The 23279-nt window shown below is 42.7% G+C and overlaps 1 protein-coding gene across 1 annotated transcript in view; it reads right to left on the bottom strand.

Moving 5' to 3' along the window:
* SEC14L1 (SEC14 like lipid binding 1) overlaps positions 1-23068 on the bottom strand; it is a 33705-nt gene extending 10637 nt beyond the window's left edge. The window contains exons 1-8 of the mRNA XM_053376037.1: positions 22972-23068; positions 8364-8513; positions 8132-8263; positions 6516-6644; positions 5222-5453; positions 4645-4754; positions 1550-1739; positions 402-490 (exon numbers count right to left, since the gene is read on the bottom strand). Of these exons, the coding sequence (XP_053232012.1) occupies positions 402-490; positions 1550-1739; positions 4645-4754; positions 5222-5453; positions 6516-6644; positions 8132-8263; positions 8364-8513; positions 22972-23034 (1095 nt within the window). The 5' untranslated portion in view covers positions 23035-23068. The remainder of the gene's footprint in view (positions 1-401; positions 491-1549; positions 1740-4644; positions 4755-5221; positions 5454-6515; positions 6645-8131; positions 8264-8363; positions 8514-22971) is intronic.
* Positions 23069-23279: the final 211 nt, after the last annotated feature.

Here is a 23279-nt window from a genome sequence, read left to right as displayed (position 1 = left end):
GCACACACTAGAAACCTGGCAAATGGGAAACAAGCTGGCTTAGAAACTCTCCCCTAATGTGCTTCTTTTCCCCCTTTGCAATGCTGACATTTTTATTTTTAAAATGGGAACATTAAAAAAAACAAAAACCACCACCTACAACCGGAGGTAATGCAAGCCACTCTCTGACCTCAGGATTCCACCACCTCACCTTCCTGCATATGTAAACCACAAAGTAAGACAACTCCACCCAACCCACAAAGAACAAAACAAAACTTCTGATATTCTGGCAGAACAGTGTGAAAAATGAACACAGATTGACAAAGACGGCCACAGTGTGCTCATCTTTCTAATGTGAAGCAGAGCTATAAAACGGGAACATTGTGTTCACTACCAAAACACATGGCATCAAGGGCACTTACATAGCGAAGCAAGGCTTCTTCCCCGAGAGCTCGCACCAAGCCTTTGGTGTCCATCTGGCCAAGTCTCAGCACATACAGTGGACGCCCATCTGAACAAAAAAGAACAGCGACAACTGTGGTTTTGCAAGGGCAACTAGAATGATCAGTGTTTGCTTGGCAACTTTGGTTTCTATGAAAGCAACTGTCGCTCCTTGGCTGCAAAGGAAATCTGAACTTTGGCATAGCTTAACTCCACCACCTCATTAGGAACTCGTATTAGCAAGAATCCTGGGGTGAAGGAGAGGAAGAAACACACTTTGTATGTTCTCATTAACGTTGTAGGAAACAGGACGATGCTGGCAACTTGGCACAAAGCTATAAAAAAATTAGGCTGCAGGACCAATTTAATGTATTGGTCAGTATTATCTGAATAATTGCAGCTTCAGGCAGAACAGCCTTGGGAAAGCTTAACATTCCTACAGTCTGAGCTATTAATGGAATGCAGCTAGATGAAAACCTAAAACTATTCTTTAACCCAAAGTGTGTGGCTTTGAGGATTGAATAAAATCTTTTATAAGTTTGTGAGAAAACTGTAGAAGCTTTAGTACTTGAAAGCAGAATACTTGGCACACACACAAAAAGACAAAAGTTGCTGTGAGCCCCTTTAAAAGTTTAGGTATTTCACTTAAAGCACAACTTGATGCAGTAAAGCGTTATTATTTTTCCCCCACCATGAAGGCTAGTTTTTTTATTTAAAAAAATCAAGCTGAATTTCTCAGAATACATTATTGCCAGCTTTTATTCTTTGAAGCACAGCTTTCAGGGGCCGAGTAATTTTAACAATGGCAATATTTTGTTTAAAACAGTATCTTTAGAAGCAGAGATAACAAACACATCTCCTCGCTTGTTCCAGCAAATGCACACTGTGTGTGTCTTTTGGACCACGTTTCTGAAAACTATGCTTTCATGACTTCAATCCTGCCCGAATGATGCTTGAAAACAGCGTAGTGATTCAGAAGCATTTTGTTCCTACCTCTGCAGGAATGTTCAAGAGACATTTAAAAAATCTACAGAGAACCTTTCCTATGGCCCCTTTTGCTACACATACCAGCCAAAGTGAATAATGGGCTAACAGCCTATGCTTACATAGGGCAGCAGGGCTACTCTACCTTTGTCGTGGTGGTGCCAGCCTCCAGCATAGTAATCCTGAAGTACTTGAGGAGGGCTCCAAGTCTCCAGAATGTAGTCCACCTGGTGCTGCTTACGCCACGTTAGGGACTGGCACATGATCTCTCTGGCTTTGTCAATGTTGAAATCTCTCGCACGCAGGAATCGTAAGATATGCTCATCTTTTGGGATCTGCAAACATCAGTGAAAGGGGGCTGAAAGTTACAAACTAGCTGATTCCAAAGTTATCTAAACGGTGGAGGTGAATTTCATTTGCTACTGAGCAATATCCATTTTACACCCTCAGAGCAGAAAACTGGGGCAGCTGCCTTAATTGATTAGATTTAAATCTACTCTGCATAAATAACTTGTTCTAGTATTTACATTACTGTTTACACCCAGCTTTTGAGGCAAATTGCCAACCCAAGGTGGCTTACGGTATCTTTGATAAAACAATAGTGTTAGGTATTGCATGCTCTTTAGATGGTGCACATGAGTCAAAGGAAGTTTCTCTTAGATGAGGCTGTCCCCATCCCTTTCACTCATGGAGAACCAGGAAGACACCAGCAGTAGAGAACTAAAGAAGAAAAATAGCTATTGCCCACGAATACAGGTTGTAGCAGAGCAGAGCTTTCCAAACTTTTCATGTTGGTAACACACTTTTTAGACATGCATCATTTCATGACACAGCAATTCAGTTTTACTAGCAAACCAGAGGTTTTCCTGGGAGGAGCACGAGGAGTGTTCATGCGACACACCTACACAGCAGCCGACACACTAATGGGTCACGACACACAGTTTGGATTACAGTATCTCCATTTAGGTCTTTACATCATGGTTGCAGGCAGGGATACAAGCATCAAGAGAACAGCAAAGAAAACTACTGAAGCCCTCTCTACAAATTCCATGAAATTTGGATGAGAAAAGATGGAGTAAGCAGGAAATAGTAAAACGGGGTGGTTGTATGTTTTCTGCTATAGTATAGCTGTTAGACTTTTAGCAATTAACAGGAGGCAATCAGTAAAAGAAAGAGACTCCTATTCACACACACACACACACACATGCATACAAACACAAAAATAGGATTAAAAATCTGAATGAGATTCCCAATAGCACTTGTCAGTTTACCCCCTTTTGTGGACAATGACCACAGCACAGCACACTTTGCCATTCACAGCATTGCTGTTCATGTGCCCCAAGAGGGAAAAAAGCAAGCTGGAAAGTTTTTGCACACTTTGTAAGAAAGTTGTTTGTTATTCCTTTGCTCTATCTGTGTTAAACTATAACTGACTTACAACGCCATCCTGAAAAGCATTACTTTATGCCACCTCCAAGCAGACCAGAATGAAAATGTGTGTTAAAGAGATGAACAGCTAGAGCGGGGTATGAGAAAATAGCAAATCAAAGCTTTGAGAAGATTTTTGTTTTAAAAAATCAGATGGAAATGTCATCAGTTCTTTAGTTTAATCCGCAGAAAAATGGGTACAATCAGGCAAGACATTTAAGAGACGAAAAGGGAAATGGCAAACACTTAAGGGTTTTGCAGTGAACTGGATAACAGAGTTAAGCCGGGATACATCTGCAGTGAAGATCAAGCCACTAAGTAAATATTGGGAAAGTAATTAAGGAGATTTTGCTTATATGGCAGATAGCATAAAAATAAGCAGGTTTGAAAGAATGAGCGCTAGTACTTACAAATCTGGAACAAAATATAGCCCAGATTTTGAAAATATAATCAACTTTTGGCCTCTACATCAGAAAATTACTTAAGAGTGGTGAGAGGTAATGCTTGAAGCATCCTTTTCTTTTACTGCTAATGGAGCCAAATTAAATCAGACATTCTAGATGCTAACATGACATAATCATGATTTAAAAGTGATTTAAACTGAGCTTCTGCCCTATAGCTCTGAAGATAATATTAGGCTAGAGAAAATGACCATGTCTAAATACTGGATGGAAACTGAAAGCTGTAGGAGTGAACAAGCTGACTTACGATAGAAGCAAAGTGCAAGAAAGAAACTTAAGGAAACACAAAAAGCACATACCGGTGTGAATAAACCACCACATTGGGGAGCAGAGGGGCACAGAAACTTTGCAAGTGGGGGGGGGGTACTACACTGATTTTGAAAACAAATGATGGAAAGTTAGAATGAACCACAATACATTTTAAGTAGCACATCCACACCAAGATATCAGGGCACAATGTGGCTTCTAATGTGGAGCTGGAAGCTTTGGATTCAAATTGAGTTTAGCTAGGTACTTACTATGTGGAAAGCTGCCTTCAAACTTAGGGTAGCTTCGTGTGCTATACAGCAACAAATACGTATTTACCACTAGTGGGGTACATTCCTTGAGCATCCACAGCTATTCACAATTCCCTGGATCACGTTGTGCCCATCTCTCTCCTATGCGAAGTTTTCTCCCTAAACTTCAGACTTAGAACTGAAGCTAACTTTTAAATAGCTTACTCTTGAAGTACTTGCTGTGGAAGGCGGGGAGAACAAAACAGGAAATTGGAATTTGGCTGTTGCGGTATTGCAGGAAAGATGTATTTGCATGTCCAACTGGCCTTTAGCTTTTATGCTAGTCATATAATCTCAGTGCAACGTTCCATGAATTACAGACCACCTGCCCAAGTGTGCAGTCTTGCATGCTTTCAGACTATCTATGCTGTGAGAAAGGCATGGCAGTGGTTAACGGAGGAATGTCGTTAACAGGAGCCTCCTTGCAAGCAACTAAATCAATCTCCAAGCAGGACACAGTAAAACTGGTTGATTTGTTGACATTTCAATTTTATGCTTCTACAATACATAACCTTTAGCATATATGAAAGGATATCTAGGCTACCAAGCCAAAGCTTTGTTTTCTTTAAGTATAAAAGCATCTGGTCTCTGCACTCTGGGAAGTAGATTTAAAGATTATAGACTTTTTACAGCACACAGAAAAACTAAAAGGTATCAGGTTCAAACTAGTTCAAGGCCATCTTATGTAAAAATGTCCATTCCCTTGGATGGATTATTGACATGCTGCCAGACCATCTTGCATGCTGTGCACTTTTCCGATGAACAGGAAGTCAAGCAGGCAGACAGATACTTACTTTGCCTTTGTGCGTTTCCTGGAGCCACTGCCGAAGCCTGATGAGGCAGCTTTCCTGAAGTGGGGTCAAATCTCCCAAATACCTCTTGATGTAGTCTGCATCCAGCTTGTCTGAAACCATTATTTACACAAATGCTATTAGAATCAATGATTGCTGGATCAATTAACAAATGGCTTTCAGTATACATTCTTCAAGTTGAAGCTCTGGCTTGTCCTTTTGCAGAGCAAGCTGCCATTTTTAATACATAGTTTGAAAAGAATGAAATGCTACTAGCTGAGCTGTTTTTCTTCCACCAGCTCCAGCTAGGCATCACCCTAGTCAATACTGGGTGCCTTTCCCCCACTCAAAGTTTCTGTTAATAAAATGCAACCTACAGATTTTATATCTGAAAACATATCAGTGTACAGTTGTTTGTGCTATTTATGCTGTGCGGCTAAAATCATTTTGGCTATAGAAATTGAAGACGTTCAGCACAGAAATAGAGATTCACCAACTCCTTGCTTCAACTATAGCTGTTATATTAATGGAGACGCACAAAATAACCCCAAAAGGCAGACAGGGCAGGCAAACAACGCACCATCGGGTGTTCCAGCTGTGGGCTCTGATGCATTGTTGCAATTGTTGATTTCCTTAGGGCTAAGTCCCTCCTTGGTGGTAGTTTCAGGTATGTTGATTGGAGGGGACAGTGGCCGCCTTACATGAGATGCACCACGTTCAAACGTAAATTTAGCCGGGGGACTCCAACGAGGAATATAATTAATTCCCTCCTCTTCTAGCTGATTCAAGTAGTACTCGATTATTTCTTTGCCCTTTGAAAACAAGGCAATTCTTTAGTCAATGCACTTCTCTTTGGGCATATGTTTTCAGAGAAAATTGCACTATTAGTTCTTCCTTATATAAAACAAGATGTAATCCAAGAAAGTGAGAGCCCCACTACACGCTTCTACATTTCAGCATCACCCACCCCTAGAGCATGAACTAGTTTAGAAAAGAATGAACCCATTTCCATGGTAAAGGTAAAGGTACCCCTGACCATTAGGTCCAGTTGTGGCCGACTCTGGGGTTGCGGTGCTCATCTCACTTTATTGGCTGAGAGAGCTGGTGTACAGCTTCCAGGTCATGTGGCCAGCATGACTAAGCCGCTTCTGGCAAACCAGAGCAGCACACGGAAACACCGTTTACCTTCCTGCCGGAGCAGTACCTATTTATCTATTGCACTTTGACGTGCTTTCGAACTGGTAGGTGGGCAGGAACTACACCAACTCAAAAGTCACAAGGAGACCTAGGGCAATGTGTTTGCCCACCGACTGCTTTTTGGCCAAGCATGGATACAGTTGGTCTGGGAAGCATGGAGCTCCCACTTTTGACAAAGGCAACTGAGCATCTCTTCTACATACGGGTTAAAGCCTGGGCACAATAAGCTAGGCAACCTCCTATTTTTGACAAGTTGTTTTATTCTTATGGGGAAACTTCTTCTAAAGTCGCATGCTGTTTGGCACAGTATGATTTAAAGTACTGCCAATCCAAGCCATGCTTCCAGTTGGGCAACTGCCTCTAGGGAGATAAAAAACAAAACAAAACAGTATCTTTATTTACTTTGTTATAACAAAGAGTTTAAGCTCCTATGACGCATTCCAGGAACCGCATAATCAATTGTCAAATCACAAAGTCAGTGCACACGCAGGCTCCTCTATTTGCAACAAGAGCAGATTAATCAATATTGTCTAAATAAGAATGCACCATTCATAGAGGACAAGAGCAGCCACCCAAAAAGCCGAACCTGGCCGGACAAACCCCAAATGGGCTCAAAATCACTCCAGCTGCAATACTGAGAGCCAGCAGGCCAAGGAGTTGCAAACTTGAAAGTTCACCTTTTTAATATTGCTGGTGTATTGTTTCATGGCAATCTTTTCTACTGTGCTTTCAAATCCAAAGAAAGATTTAATATCAAGGCTTGCAGACTGCTCAAAACATGTCCAGTCTTCATTGTCTGGATGCACCTGTGGTGTTGAAAAACAAAAGGTTGGCACATAGTGTGAGAAATCTGATCAAGTATCACAAGAAATTCTGAAGTACAGCATACCATGTTCTTTTTTAGTGCAGCCAACTGGCGTGCTCACCAATGCACAACACAACTAAACTTTAGTTTAAAGCTGCACCATTATGCAATGTAAACCACAGTGACTTAAGACTGCCAATGTACTTTGGTAAAGGACTTAGGTTTTAAAATAGTAATCGACCTAAGCGGGCTCTATAAAGCTCACATTTATGAGTTTTCAGTTCTCTTGGTTATTAGTCCCATTTCAAGATCCAAAAAGGCAAGACACATGTGTAATCCCTGCATTTCAGCAGAACTATTCCAAGTATTCACATTCAAGTTATTGGTGCAACTCTTCGCTAGTTTCTCAACATGGCTTCCACCATCACAGAAGTCAACTTTTCTCAATTCCTGTCACAAATCACACAAGTCATCCTGAAAACTGCCACAGAGAAAGGAATTGCTGTGCATTGTCTAACTCATGGCATAAGGAATTTAACAGCCTGTTCCTGTGCAGACTTAGGCATTCCTACATTCACTGGAGTTTATTAATTTGGCTAATATAACTCTGCATATGGCAAGGCTGAAAGCAGAGATCTGGCACATTTAACTTGGGCAGGCAACTCCTGTACTTTGCTAAATTAATTCTACTTGGAAAATTATGACTGATTATGGTGGATGCCTTCAAAGTAATTCTAGAGGAATATTAAATGTTTGGGATTAGCAGCCAGAATTAAAATTGGGTTTTAGTATTCAAAATGCCACACACTACTCCTATTTCTTCTTAGCAGCTAAGAGTTTTTATGGCTGCTGCGATGTTGTCAGCTCTCTGAAGAGAAGCAGCAGCCTAAAACTGAAGAAACTGAATTGCTAGCTCTAGCTTTTTCAGCTCTTTAAAAGAAAAAGAAAAGAAAAAAAAGCAGACAGCGAACATAGGCTTGATTTATATGCCTATTTCCCCATGTATTTAGATTTTCCTGTTGGCAAGAATGTGGAAACTTATGCATGCAACAGAGTTCTTTACCTTGCATTGATTGTCTGCTTTTCCTAAAAAAATAAATCATGGCTGTCTGCAAGTTTAAAAGACACTGGGACAAGAACTTGTCGGCTCACCTGCATCATATCCTATGCCCTGGCACTACATACTATCAAGTAGGAGTCTGAACACCTGCTAGCACCCGTGCAGACTTAAATCAGAATGAAAATGAAGTGTTCTGAACACATGCCAGTCCTAACTTATTCAATATGTTTGTACTGCCTGAGCACAGAATGTTAAATATGACTAGATCTGATATTTCAGTGATGTGGGATTCTGTCCAAGTTACCCAGCTCAGAAATGCCAGCAAAATATGTGCCGCATTAAACTTCCTTATTGAAGGAAAAGCCAAAGTGCAAACCTCCACTGAAGGCCCCCAAAGGCTTAAACCACACCAACCTGCCTTGACTCACCGTGTAACAGCAGTGTTCATTAATGACGACCCTATTTGAGAAGGTCTCATTGTGGGCCTCTATGTGCAAAGTGCGGTCTCTTCTGTTCAGTGAGTTCTTCTGGATGAAGTAAACATAATCAACCCCTGCCATCTGAGAGAAGGGAAGAGGCAAAGTTAAACTGGAGTAGCAGCAGCCTTGCAGACAGCTATACAGGCCCATCTATTCAGGCCAACCATTGTTATTCAGCTACCTTTTTCAGGAGCCGTGGTGCATCTACGTCCAGTTTACAGCGCCTTTCAATTATGTGGATGGCCTTGTCCTCGCTCTTGAATTCGTTCACAGTATCACTGCCTACAAACATGGGAATGAGGGGGCATGTAGGAAACCTTTTTTCGTAAGCCTGTGAAAGAAAGGAAGAACAAATGTCAAAGCTCCGTTACAAGGCTGATCACGACCCGTTGCATTTTCTTCAAGTTGTTAAAATAATTAAAGGATGATGATTTGGGCATTTCAAGTATCTATCAACAACAGTATGTGGCACTAGCAGGCTCGGAGTCTAATTTTCACTCCTTGTGAAAGCTCTCCAGGCGACTCTCGAAAGTACTTCCCCAGAGGCTGGTAAAGACTTTCAAGGTCTGTTCCTTGCAATAATAGCTCTCCCCAAGCACAATAGCTACATTCATGTAATGACTGCAATGTGCCATTACCAGACTATACTTGTGCCTAAGAACTTAATGCCTTTTATTAAGTTACTCACACAGCAATGTCCTCAGTTCAGCTAAACAAAGAACATGGTCACAGCATCCATAAACCTTTGAATCGCCCCCAAAATGGTACTGCATTTCAAGAAAAACCCAGAAAACTCCAAAAGACAAACTCCACGGGTTGGAATCCCTTCGAATCCCTGAACACAGACTGACAAACTGTTTTGCATTCCATATTCTCAGGGCCTCACTTGAAGCACAGAGAACAGTTGTGTTGTGTACATGTATCCAATATTATTCTCCCATAACGCCCAATTACAGAATCAGGGTTTTTTTCGGTTCCATTTTACTTTATTTCACAGTGGACTGTTTCATGGAGATGTCATGAGAAGAGATGGGGATTCTATGGGCTGGAACAGGGGTGTCAAACTCAAATTCATCGGGGGCCGCATCAGCAGTTTGGTCACCCTCAAAGGGCCGGTTGTATCTGTAGGACTATGTGTCCACTCTTTATTATCATAAATTATTGTCACTGCATTCAATTATTACTGTTTTTTGTAATAATGTAGACGGTCCAGAAGGATGTTATGGTCGATTGTATCAAAGGCCGCTGAGAGATCCAGCAGAACTAGGAAACAAAGTTGTTACAAATAATGAGCCCTAATGAGACGATTGCTGCAATCCTATGTGCATTTACTTGAAACTCCTATCAAAGAAAGTGAGGCTGGCTTCTGAGTAAACATACACGGCATGGGGCTGTAAATAAAATGTGTGTGTGTGGGGAGAGAGAGAGAGAGAGCTCTGACAGGAAAGCATCAACATGCCTTGTGCACTCTCATTTTCCTTGGCTAATTCCCCTGCCCCCCCCCATCTTGGGGTGCCATTGCATAGCGCAAAAGGCGAAAGAGCGCGAGCGCGCTGCCTGCAACTGGATCTCCAGCTTCTTCCTTTCCTTCCCCGAGGCGGGAGGGAGAGATCAAGGCGGAGCTGCTGGCAGGGCGGAGAGCGAGCCGCCCAATTGTGTGACCGAGTGATGGAAGGGCTGCAAGGAGCCGCGTCCGATGTCCTCCCAGGAATGTGCCAGCGGGACTGACATGTGCCGGAAGGCAGGGAGAACCGCCCAGCGCCGCTGCGCGGGCGCGGAGTCCAACTTGTGGAGCTGAGATAGAGAGCCGGGCGCCAGATCGCCTTCCTCGCTTGGCTTGCCGTGAAATTGCAAGAGGAGGAGGAGGTGGGGGGAGGGGAGCGGAGGGGGTGCCAGGGAACACAGCCCCCTCCCATCACGGCCATCATCATCGCCGCCCCCACTTTACATTTATTTTAAGGGTGTTTGGAGTGTGCGTGCACGCCTCTCTCTCTCTCCCACTCACCCCCCCACCAGCCACCCCATATTCCCAAAGAACAACTTGATCATGGGCATCGTCGGTCCTGGAAAGGCTGGCTGTGCAAAGATGGAGAGGGAGGCGAAATGAAGAGGAAGGGAAGCCCCGGGCTGGTGAAATCCAGCGCGGAGGAGAAGAGGACGCCTCCCGCAGGGCGAGTTTGCACGCCGGAATCCAGCATCCCCGGAGAAGATCCAAGGCTGGAATAAAAAAGTTTCTCCGAGGAGAAAGACTCCCCCTCCACGGCGCGGAGAGACCTGACCTTCTGCTTGCTCTTTTTGAGCAGTGAGCGGGAGAGAGAAGCCAGCTGCCCGCCTCGCTTCGGCCCCCGACGAAGAAGGCGCAAGTTGAGAGACGCGGGGACATTTGAAGCAGCAGCCACGTCCTTAAGAGCGATGGGGGGGAGGCGAGTAGGGAGCCGCACCATGTAAACTTTCTTGTATCAAAAAAAAAAAAAAGCGAGAATAAAAGGTGAAGGCTGGCGGCCGGCGGCGGCTACATGGGCCATATGAGGAGGTCTGGCGGGCCGGATTTGGCCCGCGGGCCTTGTGTTTGACACCTGTGGGCTGGAAGAACAAACATGCAGCTGAAAACAACAGGGAAGGTGGCTGAATTGTTAAACTGATACCCTTTCCATCTCTCATGGCAACAAATTTACTCAAGAGAAACATGCATTCACCCTAAAGTAATAGATCTGAGAGAGGAATAAGGAAGTAGAAGCATTACTACCATTGCCTATAAGGGACGTAGAGTCTTAAAATGGCAGACTGGCTAGAATGGCCAGACTAGGGACCCAGCTGCAACAGCAGCGGCATGCAGGCATGAGGTCCAGGGCACAGATTGATTTAGGCCTAGTTCTGACTTAGTTGGTTAAACAGTGTCCAGTTTGTACTGCTTCAGACTGCAAGTGGATGCTCCTCTGTACAAACACACACACAAAACTCCTGCACATCTCTCTTCATATGCAAAGCTATAAGTCAGTGAGAAAGGTTGAAAGCCTAGCACACAAAGCCCACCCAGCTAAGACACTAGTATTCAGCTGGGAGGAGTATTCAATCGTGAGAAGCCTACCAGCCATCTGAAGTGGCACAGCCCAGACACAGGTTTACCACAACAGCAACAAACTGAAGGTCACACTCAAATGAATTCTTAAAAGCAGAAGAGAAATCCTTGCTCTTGTCCACTTCTGCAAGTAAAGAATCTCTGCTGCACTGAACCACATCAGTCTCTTGATCTCTCTCAAGCACATGCCAATTTCTTCATTTTTTGTCAAAACTGGGTGGGTTTATTTACAGGGGTGGGGAACCTCCAGCCTGCAGGCATTATTAGGCCCACCAGGCCTCCCCTTTTGGCCCAAGAGGCCTTTTCTGACAGGACACACCCAGCTGCTCTATACTTCATGTTGTATGATGTCAAAAACAGAGCAGGTAAAAACCTGACTTGGCTCAAAGGGGCCTATGAAGTGCTTTTCAAAGTGCTGTGTGAAATAACACTTTGAAGGGGGCTTTTGAAGACACAACAATCAACTATGGTCCATAGCTTGTGGTTTGTCTTGGGCTTAGACAAAATGTTAAACCAAACCAAGATTTAGCACAGCAGCAAAGTGGTTGCCATCTCCTCTCCTGGAACCTGCGCAGTTGCTTCTTCATGCTAGGCTGTGCAGCTATAGTGCAAGTGCTGGCTGGCTGGTGCTGATGGAAATCGTAGTCCAAAGCACCTGGATGACACCAAGTTGGTGAAAGCTGGCCTAAACCGATTCAATGTCACCACAAAGCACTCAGCATTAAGGAAAGTTTTTCCGTGCAAATGAGGAACTGGTCTGATCATTCATCAAATATCAATATTTACACTCTTATCTACTGAACACAGGCATTTCATTTTTACCTGATATTAGCCATGAGCATAAAATCAACACTCTGCCCACCAGGACTGAGAAACGGTTATTTTCTATAACTTGCCCAAGTTATGTAGCTTCATGGAATTAAGTAACATCATAGAATTAAGTAACACTATGAAGTTACTTATTATGTAAAAAAACCCCTGCTAACTCAGTCTAAGCTGTCAGTTACTGAAAATGCTCAGCTTTTCTACTCCCAAATTTAACAGAGAAATTGGGGGGGGGGGGAGAATAATGGTATTCCAAGACCAAGCATAACTCTGGGCCAACTTATATAGTCAGCAGAAACAGGTGGGAATGCTTTCCTTGAGCTGTACCAGTGAAGGAGGGCAGCTGAATGTTGGAATGCTCTGCAGTGCACACATCTCATACACAAACACACATGCTGGGGGAGGGAGGGAGTGAAGCACATGCCATAGAAAAACAGCATGTGCAGAAAGTTCATTTGGTGGAGAACATTCAAATATGAGGTACACCCAAAGCCGTCATAAAATTGCAGCCTTGACGCAATGCAGTAAAAAAAAAAAAAAAAGCATTCTGCCAACTGGATAGCCTCTATTTCTATCTGCATGTTCCATGGCAGAATAGTGCAAAACTGGAGGTGTGAACTTGGGTCTGAACTGATTTAATCTGGCAGTTCATCAAGACTGCCAACATACGGAGTCATCTGGTTCAATGGAGATTGTGAGTTTGACTATGAGATTTGAGTTCAGATCCTTACTCTGTCATAAATTCACTTAGGAGGCTTTTGACAAATCACCGTTTCCCAAAATACAGATGAGTTGCTGAAAGTCTAATGCTGCTTCCATATCAAACCCACTTCCACGGCAATGATCTGTCTCAAGATTCTGCAGTACTTAGTATGACTATGTTGTCTTCAGCCATCTAAATACAGTGATACCTCGGGTTAAGTACTTAATTCGTTCCAAAGGTCCGTACTTAACCTGAAACTGTTCTTAACCTGAAGCACCACTTTAGCTAATGGGGCCTCCTGCTGCCGCTGCGCCGCCGCTGCGCAATTTCTGTTCTCATCCTGAAGCAAAGTTCTTAACCCGAGGTAATATTTCTGGGTTAGCAGAGTCTGTAACCTGAAGCGTATGTAACCTGAAGTGTATGTAACCCGAGGTACCACTGTAACTGTCTCAACTTATATAACACTCTCCAAATGCTTGATGAATCCACCCCAATGCCTTAACAAAATCCTGCATTCACATTGTGATATACCAAATGTCATGCTGGCCCCGCTACACATACCATAAAAAATAGCATTTTAATAGTATTTTTCTTGCATTCAAGACACCAAGGAGGTTGTTTGTGCACCCATTTAAGTCCTGCCATTTAATTTTGGCAGGAGCAATGAGTTTCCAAATATCACCCAAAATAGGTAAGCTCAGACAATCAAGCACCATGATTTGAAAACAAATTCTGCTTCTGAACAGGATTACAAGAGAAATAAGCTCCCCGGCAGAATCTACTTACATAATGTATTTTGCATTATTTCCGCATAGAGCCTAACTGCTGCTCTTGCTTGCACTCAACATTCCTGTGAATCAGTATCTGAAGGAAGCTTATTAAATTCATTTAAATGTTGCTTTTTCTGTGCCCTTACCATTCACTCTTAAAACCCTAGGTTCTAGGATTATAGTGCTGATCACATTTTGTTCAGTGCCCCAAATGTAGCTGAAAAGCAGAATCAAAGGCTATTATAGTTTGTATTTAAAGAGGAAATGGCATCTTTTTTCAAAGCTGGCTTTGAACCTCTGAAGGTGCAAAGCACATGAATACCCCATCATACTTATTATGTGACTCAAAAGGAAGCAGATGGATTATGAAAAGAACAAAACTAGATCACTACAACAAGACTGGGCAGGTAAACTAAATATATTGTAGAGCATGAGGAACTTAGGAGACCAAATGCTTTCTCTTACTCTCAGCTTAAAAGAATTGTGCATGAAGAGTAAGCACAATGTGTACGAATGACTGTAATTATAATTGTGCAAAGAATTCATTCTAGTTCAGAAGACCGGAGAAAGTGAGCCTAAGCTTGGATATGAAAATGGTAACATATTTTTAGCTTTCACAATTCAAAAATATATATTGAAATATGTGGTGTGCATTGTAGCTGTCTTGCAACAACCTGATGCCTCAACACAAACTTCGTAGTTTCAGGTAACTATTAATATTTTATTAGCCTGTAATTGCTCCGTGTTAGTAGTAGACATTTTGTTCAACACCAAGGATGACATCTAGATCTGGCCTAATCAGTATTACTAGTTTCTACTTTGCTCTATGGCTACGCAATTTTAAGTGTGGCTAGTGCATTATTTTGGTTGATGGTGGCGTTCTAAATGCAGCTATGCTTAGAACTCTTCAGTGACAATCTGATTACAACAGACATTCTCTATTTCTTTCAAGACATTCAGCAGCTAGACTTCCCTCATATGATCTGTGCACAGTCAACGGCTGCACCATTTCATTTTCCCAGAGCGACCGGTATTCTGGGAAATGACAGAGCCCATCACCAACTGAGACAGTGGAGAAGAGCTTCCGACATCACCCTCCCCTAGCTTAAAATCTCAGCTCAACCCATGACAATGCAGAGGGTTGCTTAGCAACTATAAGATTTGAAATAAATTTTGGTTGAAAGGGTAGCTTAGCTATTTATATGCTGATCTGAACTTGCACAGCTTCAGGTCTCATTTGGGTGAATTTTAGAAGGCTTTCTAGTAACAATGTATCAGTGAAGCCCAGCATTAAAAGGTTGCCTGTCGCCTTACTGGGTTATGCTAAATCCATCACAAAATTCTAAGCGGCTGGAATGTTTTAATTAACTCGTTTCCTTGTTCTTAAGACGTCAAGTAATCATTGAAGCCTGAGCCTTTGTGGGTGAGCAAAACTTTCTAACTCAGAATGCATGGCTCAGTGGCTGGAACATTGGTTAAGGGTCTCAGATACTGAAGCTTTGCAATTTTGTGCAAACCACCCCCACCCCTTAGATACAATTTTCCACATGCTGAGTAGGTCACACAGCAGAGCTGACTTTGGCAGCCAACCTGGAGTTCAATAAAATGGCAGTTTGAAGAAACTGCACTCACAATGAACCTGAATTTGTTCCAAGAGCATAGATCTATGCATACGGATACCACCACCTCATTCCACACACCATGTCCATTCCCCAAATAAATATTTAAGACCAAACACGTCTTCTGGTCTCCCAGGTTCAATTAGCAGGACCTAACTCAGAGAATACTGCCACAATTCCAGACACAGCTGCTACAGTGTGGTCTACACCAGTTAAATCTCGATTGGCTCACTGCAGTAATGGAATTTCAGGAGAATCCTGCGCAACAAGGTACAGTGGTACCTCGCAAGACGAAATTAATTCGTTCCGCGAGTTTTTTCTTCTTGCGAGTTTTTTGTCTTGCGAAGCACAGTTTCCCATAGGAATGCATTGAAAATCAATCAATGCGTTCCTATGGAAACCGCCTTCAGACCAGGTCCGGGGACAGTCTGTCCCCCGACCTCTTCTGAAGGCTGGGGGGGGGGGGACAAGGGCTTTTCTTCCCACCGCCAGCCTTCAGAAGGCTGTTCTGAAGGCTGGCGGTGGAAAGAAAAGCCCTTCTCCCCACCTCCCGCCCCACAAGCTCCGGGCTTTTAAAATGCTGGGGGTCGGCAGCGAAGGCTTCACTGCCGCCCGCCAGCATTTTAAGATCGCCCGGGACAGCGGAGAAGTCTCCGCTGTCCCGGGAAGGCAGGCGGGGGGGAGCAAAGACTTTTGGCCCCCCGCCGGCCTTCAGAAGAGTTCCAGGACCTCTTCTGAAGGCCTGCAGTGGGCGAAAGTCTTTGCTTCCCCCCCGCCTGCCTTCAAAAGCCGTCGGGATAGCGGAGAAACGCGCTGCGCTTCTCCGCTATCCCGGGAAGGCAGGCGGGGGGGGAGCAAAGACTTTTGCCCCCCGCCAGCCTTCAGAAGAGGTCCAGGACCTCTTCTGAAGGCCGGCGGTGGGCGAAAATCTTTGCTCCCGACCACCAGCATTTTAAAAGAGGTCCCTGGAGATTTCCCTATGGGCTTTCTTCTTGCGAAGCAAGCCCATAGGGAAATTCGTCTGGCGAAGCACCTCAAAAAACGGAAAACTCTTTCTTCTTGCGAGTTTTCCGTCTTGCGAGGCATTCGTCTTGCGGGGTACCACTGTACAGACCACCAGCATGGCAGCTGTGATCTTTTGTTCTCCAATTATGCAATTGTTCTGCAATTATGTTTATTTCTTCCACTGCTACAGGCTACTCACAAAACTGGAATAGCAAGCTTCTCCTTCGCTCAGCAACAAAACCCTGAACTGTCTGTCAATAGCAAAGATTGTGATAAAGTGCAAATGGCAGGGGAGTTTGCAGTGTCCTCTTACTGAAAATGATGGCACATTAGGCAGGCTTATAAGGGGAATGGAGGGGTGGCGTGCTATGTTAACAGGTTCCCTTATGCTGATGCTATGCCTTTCACAAATGCTACAAGACAGGAAAGTCAGGCATTTCCCCTATAAGGCAAACAGATGTCTGCAAGGAAGTCACAAGGCAATGGGGCTCCATATAAATATAGCCAAAACCCACATATAAGGATATAACACCAGCTGCATTCACTTGCTTGGCAGCATACACATAAAACCACCACCAGTGATAATCAAATAATGAAGACTTCCTCCAGAGGTACTAACAGCAGAATATAAACACTGGAATACAGGTGGACATATGGATCAGTGTTAGAAACTCAGATATGTATGCTAGGCGCCAAATCACTCCTTAAACCGAGGTTACAGTCGCCAAAACAGAATGCCTAGTTGCCGTTTTTGGGCCTGATGGTCATATTTTTCAAATGAGGAACTTACTGTGATTGATAATCAGATAAACATCTGACTAGTTCAGATTACAACCTTGAGCTAGGTTAAGAGCTTTGAGAATTTAAACAAGAAAAGTCACTTGATCCAGGGATAGTCCACTTTTTCTTAATGGCGACTGCTCTTCCTCAGGCTGCACAAAAGAAGCAATTTGGTTCCCAAAATTCATTCTGGCTGTGCAGAAAAAAAATATAACTGGTAGAATTCTACAGTATGGGGAATTAGTGTGTGAAAACAGTCCAGATCCAATGATCCCCAGATGGTGGAGATGTCAAGTGCCATCCTGGCACCCAGGCATCTTCACTTGATCGAAACTGGTTGAAAGCCTGGTGCAAAATGTGCCTGGCTAATTTCGAACACTTCTATGGTGTTTTCACCTTATGTAGGGTGGTAGTCAGCTAAATTTTACTCAGAGTAGACCTAATGAAATTAATGGGCCTAACTTAGTCATAGTCACTGATTTCAATGGATTTGCTCAGAGTAAAGCTTAGCAGAATATCGCCCATAATTTGTGATTCAGTACAGAAGTCATACCATTAACCACAGCAGTAGCCAAGGCAGTACAGGAGTCAAAATGTGATATATACACTCCAACTATCATTGGAAAACAGTTGTGCACACTAGGCTTTGTAGGGGTAGGCTACCTAAACTCACAAGTAAAATGCAAAAATGCAGTGCCAGGAGTCAGTCTCCTTACAAAAATGTAAATTATGGTTGAGATTCAACTAACAAGCCCTGCCACCCAACGCTTGCATAAGGACTTCCACTAGTGCAACAAGGCTTCTCTCCATATGGCGGGTGGGAGAATCCCTGGAACAGTGTGCAGGGGAATGAGAGGACTGATTGCTCCATCAGACAAGCAGAAATGCTTGATCTGCTGAGCATTGCACTACATTTAATTCCACTCTCAAAGTCTCAACATCAAAGAAGAACAGTGAAGAGTCTCTTTTGGAAAATGCTTTCCTACTATGCCCCAACATCCTTTATAAACCCTCCTTTGACATTGCCTCTTCCTCCTTCCCCAGCTTTGGGAGTCCAACCAAACCACCCCAGGAAGTACTGACAAACAAGTTTACAATCAGCCACTCATATTAAAGACAAATTGTGACAACAGCAGCACCTGCAGTTTACAGACCATGAACTACCACCACAAAAGCACACAGGAAGAACTGCAAAGTTGACAACTAAATTCTGACTAGTTGCAGAACAGAAAGTGTACACACAAAAACAAAGGGTATTTTTTCAGTACACATATTTAGAAAACACCCTCAAGAGGGAGGAAGACCTACTGGCAGAACAACTTAGGTTCTTGGAACTAAACCCAAGGCTGATGTCACTCACATTTTCCAGCAAGTGGAGAAACACAATAAGTTTTGGAAAAGTAAGCAATTCTGTCAGGAAACTCACTGCTTGCTCTCCTATTGTGGCCTGAGCATATCTAAATTCCATGACATTTGTTCCCACAGTGTTGTGGGAGACAAGAGGCTACAAATACAATAAATGTGCCCTTTTTGATCACACAGGGTGTACTGTGATCACACAGTATTATCGAAGCAAAAGCATAACATCAATGCCTGCTGCTGTATTAAACCACAACACATGTTCAGAAAGGCCACTACGTTAGGGTACCTTGAGAGCACTGATAGGTGGGACAAGTACAGTGGTACCTCGAGTTACAGACACTTCAGGTTACAGGCGCTTCAGGTTACAGACTCCACTAACCCAGAAATAGTACCTGGGTTAAGAACTTTGCTTCAGGATAAGAACAGAAATCGTGCAGCAGAGGCGTGGCAGCAGCAGGAGGCCCCATTAGCAAAAGTGGTACCTCAGGTTAAGAACAGTTTCAGGTTAAGAACGTACCTCCAGAACGAATTAAGTTCTTAACCCGAGGTACCACTGTAATTCGAGTTCTGTCCCGCATCCTTCTGCTGCTTTCCAGAAGGTCAAAATTGAGACTGAGGAGGAAGCTGACAGCCACGGCCACCTCTTGAGCTGATTGTAAGTTAGATGGCAGGCAGGAGGGATGACTGGGGGCGGAATGTGATTGGTGGGGCAGTGCCCCATTCACCCTAATGGAACAGTCTCCACTGGCCCGCAGATTCTCAGGAATCCATCTGTGCTTTTGAAACCCCTGATTTCCTATTCAGGTGCCAGAAACAGCCACAGTTTCATTTTGTGCTACATTTCTTGGTTATTTTTTAATATATATAGACTGAAATAGGGGTAGTGAATATTCAAAACCTAAGCATCAAGACAGGTAGATGCTAACCCCCAACCATACTTTTCAGCAAATACTTTCCAGAGGGACAGACTTCGGCAAAAAGGCTAGAAGCCAATAAAACCCAATCCACAACGCAATAACCAGCCTCTCCCTTAATTCATAGGAGTATAGTACAAAAACAGAGTTAAGTTCCCCACAATTTCTTTGGCTGTTAATAGAGGAACAGAAACTCCTGCGTTTTACTTAAGCTTTCTTAAGAGTTCTTTTTATGTAATCACTTACTGTAAAATAATGCTTTAAATCTGCCATTTAAATAAGTCAAATGAGGAAGAATGCCCTGAAATAAGAATAAGGAGGAGTGTAACAGATACAAAATCCAAACACACTCTAATTCTTCAAGTCACAGGATTCCAAGGCTAATTTCTAGAGATAAGGCTTTTAAAAAGTTGGCTGATTTCTATACTGCTTCCATTTTACTTTGCTGTGCCAGGAGCCATACGTGCATAAAACTTAGCATGCTTAATAGTCTTAAAAACAAAACAAAACAAAACTACACACAATATTTGTAATTTGAGAAGTCACTTTTCTCATTTTAACAGCCAACTGTAATCTTCAGGTAACTAGCGATGTGGTTCTCTGCATGTCAGCCTAACATTACACTAAAGCTGCAATTCCACACCCACTTACATAGGAGTAAGCCACAATGAACTCAGTGGGACTTACTTCTGAGCAGCCTGTATAGGATTCTGCTGCAAATAAAGGCTGCACGCAGGAAAGCACAAATGCAGCTTTAAAAGAGATGTAAATAAGGTCTCCGCTTTGCAAAGAACTTCTGTCTCACAGCTAGCCTCCTCTTCTCCAAACCCTCAACAATCCTGCCAAGATCAAGTGCAGCCACAAGCCTAAGCATACTAAACTCAAGCAAAGACTCATTATTTTTCATTATGACAATCTTATAAAAGCCAAAACTACTATTAGCCAGCATTACAGAGGCAACAGACCAACAGAACTGAACTCCAAGCCAATATTTATGGTGTCTGCCAGTCAAAGACATTTGCTGATTTTTTAGCAACTCTTGACAATAAAAGCTTGCATCCATCTTCAGCATCAATAAAACTGATTAAAATCTATGTAGGCCAATCCTGCTCTACTGGTTTCTGGCTAGGCCACACTTCTCCCCTACCAGAGATAAGAATCAATATAGTTAGCATTGTGAACCATGAAGTAAAGAAACTTTTTAAAGGTTTCCTAATTACATGCAACACTTTCCCTTTCTGAAATCTAATTCCACTGAAAAGGCTTTTGCTTGAAGGAAGAGAACAGCGCAAAGGAATTACCACCACCTTCTCTTTCAGTTTCCTTCTCAAAAAACATTCCTACTCCACCCTCATTGTTATCAAGCCCTGACCAACTTTGGCTGCAACTCATCAGGACAAAGATGACGTTCTTTAGTGTGTTCACTTAATCTAGAACTGTGTTGCTATACACATATTTGCAGGACTGAGCTCAGGGAGTCTAGTTTTTAAAGTAAATCACTTAGTTGCATTACAGGGGCATTTTATAAAGCACCCCTTCAGCCAAATTCTCAAGTTTTAAGTGTATCTTTTTGAAATGCATCTGCTGTTCAGAGCTCAGTAGGTTATATATTCCAAGCTTGAACAAATCCATTAAACTGTTTGCACTGCTCATGCATGAAACCCATTTAAGCCAGCATTAAAAAGCTTGCTCTTGCTAGGTTTTGAAGATATTTGTAAACTTGGTTTCGTCTTCCTTTTCAACAGGCTGAACATTTTCACTGCATATATGGGGGCTTCTAGGTATGATGCACAAATTATGTTTTACACAGCTAGAGCAGAACTCTACATACTTATTGCATACTTATTGCAAAGATGTTTGCAATATATGGCTAGTGGGCCATGAACAAACAAAGGCTTCAAAGTGAAGCCCAAAGCTTATATTTGAAACTGCTGAGAACTCTCATGTCTCCATCCTTTACAGACAAACCTCTGCCTTAAAACAGGAAGCAGAAGTACCAAAAATACACATTATTTTGCTTTGGTGCCTAGTGATTTCTAACATCACTTTATTTTTTTGAAGGTGGTGAGTAAAGACTTCTTTACTCACCAATAACAAGTCTCACCCTAGAATGGTTCACATTGTTTGCTGCCAGTCCATTTCCATGAGGAATTTGGGAGGCGGAAGAAGGAAGGTTGGCCATTGTGTTAAGGAGATACCATTACCAGGCTAAGATTTCTCAAGGACTTCTGAACAAGGAAGAGGATACTTAGTAGAATTTCCTAGATCTAGGATACGGTTTCCTGAACCAAACCTTGTTTAAGCCCTTGTATAAAATGAGAAATAATAGCTCCTTCAGCATGTCCACAACCATGTACTTTTATCTGCAAACTTGCTAAAAGCATCAGCAGAACTTGACTGAACACATCTCTCTCATGTGCTCATCAGCACAATTTCTGACCTTAAGATGCATGCTCAGGGTTGAGACATATTGCCAACAAAACTGATGTTCTATTAGCATGGTTGGGTTTTGTTCTGCTTTTATAAATCTTGCTGGCTTCTCCTATGCAAGCAACTTCCTACGAACACAAAAAATGATGGCTTCAGCTCTCTTTCTCACTTAACCAAAACCTAACTTCTTTTTCACCCATATCCCCATGAGTTATCATGCTATGCTCCATTAGGATGTTTAGAAAATAAAATATAATGGTGGTAAGATCTCTCCCCCCCCCCCCCCAGATCTCAACATTGCTTCAGACAAGGTGTGCATAGACAAGTCACAGGAATGCCATTACAGCTGAAGAGACTTTAAGGAGGAAAATCAGATTAAATACATGCATTAATATCATCACTTAATACTGGTTCTTCTTCCTGCTCCTATACTTGTGCTGACGTCTCTCCGAGTCATAGGTATAAACAGTGCCAACTTGAACTGATCCTCTTTACTAGTGTTTCAAATATATCTTGGCCCTATAGTCAAAAGAAGTTGTTTTGCACAGGATGTCCTGGTGATCTGCTTAAAAGGCCACTGCCAACACCTTCAGGCTTGTTGTGCCTCCTACAACAAGTCTGTCGGAGTTCCTGCTAGGCTTCAGAGCAAGAGGTTTTTAAAAAGTTACAAATACGTATTTCACTCCTCCCTAAAGACATTGCTTATCTCAAGACTACACTAAGAAAAGATATGTGCAACATCACAACCCCTAAACCATATGCTTCAGTGGCTTCAATTCAGACATCACATCAAACCATGGTATACCTAACCAAAGTCTGAGTGCAAACCATAGTCTGATATATTTTTAAAATACCATGGCTTTAGAGCTGCCTGACTGCTTTTGTTTTTCATCTAATCTCTAGATGCAACAGGCTCTGGAGACAGAGCAACAACCATAACTGTTGTTTATCAATTCACATATCATGCTAAAACTACAGCTAAGTTTCATTAATCATGGTTTGGTGTGGTGATGGAAATGATCCCATGAACTGCCTAATCTAGATGAACAGACAGCAAGAAACACAGAACATACTGTTCTAATTTCCCTCAGGTATTTGTTCCAGATCACCCGCTGAAACTTTTCAACCATCATATCCTGGAGCAAATGTGAAAGGCCTGCATAAATTATTTGTAACTGGAAATTGCCTTACATAGCACCCACTTCAGAGCAAAGATACGCCATGGCACTCAGTTTTTATTAACCAATGTTACCCACCCAAGCAGTTAAGTAATTCATTAACATATTATAAACTGATACTTACAGCCATAATTAACTCAAAGGGCTTCTTATACACCCTCACGGGAGATTGGTATTTCTGCACCATGGTTGCACAGAGTTAGTACTATACAGATCTAGGAAAAGAGAACAAAAATAGTGGGAAGTAAATGCATTTATTGACACTAATTTAAACAGTAACCATGGAGACTTTTTGCATGTTCCTTTTCATCACCAAAATTCCACATCCTGATGACATATGCAAGAAGATTTTGAGGACTAAGAACTCAAGGTCAATAATTTCTACTGGTGGTGCTACTATCAGAATACATTCACTGTTGACCACGTTTAAAA

Source organism: Podarcis raffonei, chromosome 2 (genome assembly GCF_027172205.1).
Source record: "Podarcis raffonei isolate rPodRaf1 chromosome 2, rPodRaf1.pri, whole genome shotgun sequence".
Classification (NCBI taxonomy): domain Eukaryota; kingdom Metazoa; phylum Chordata; class Lepidosauria; order Squamata; family Lacertidae; genus Podarcis; species Podarcis raffonei.
Note: the sequence above shows the minus strand (reverse complement) of the source record. Positions and strands in the feature narration are given on the sequence as shown.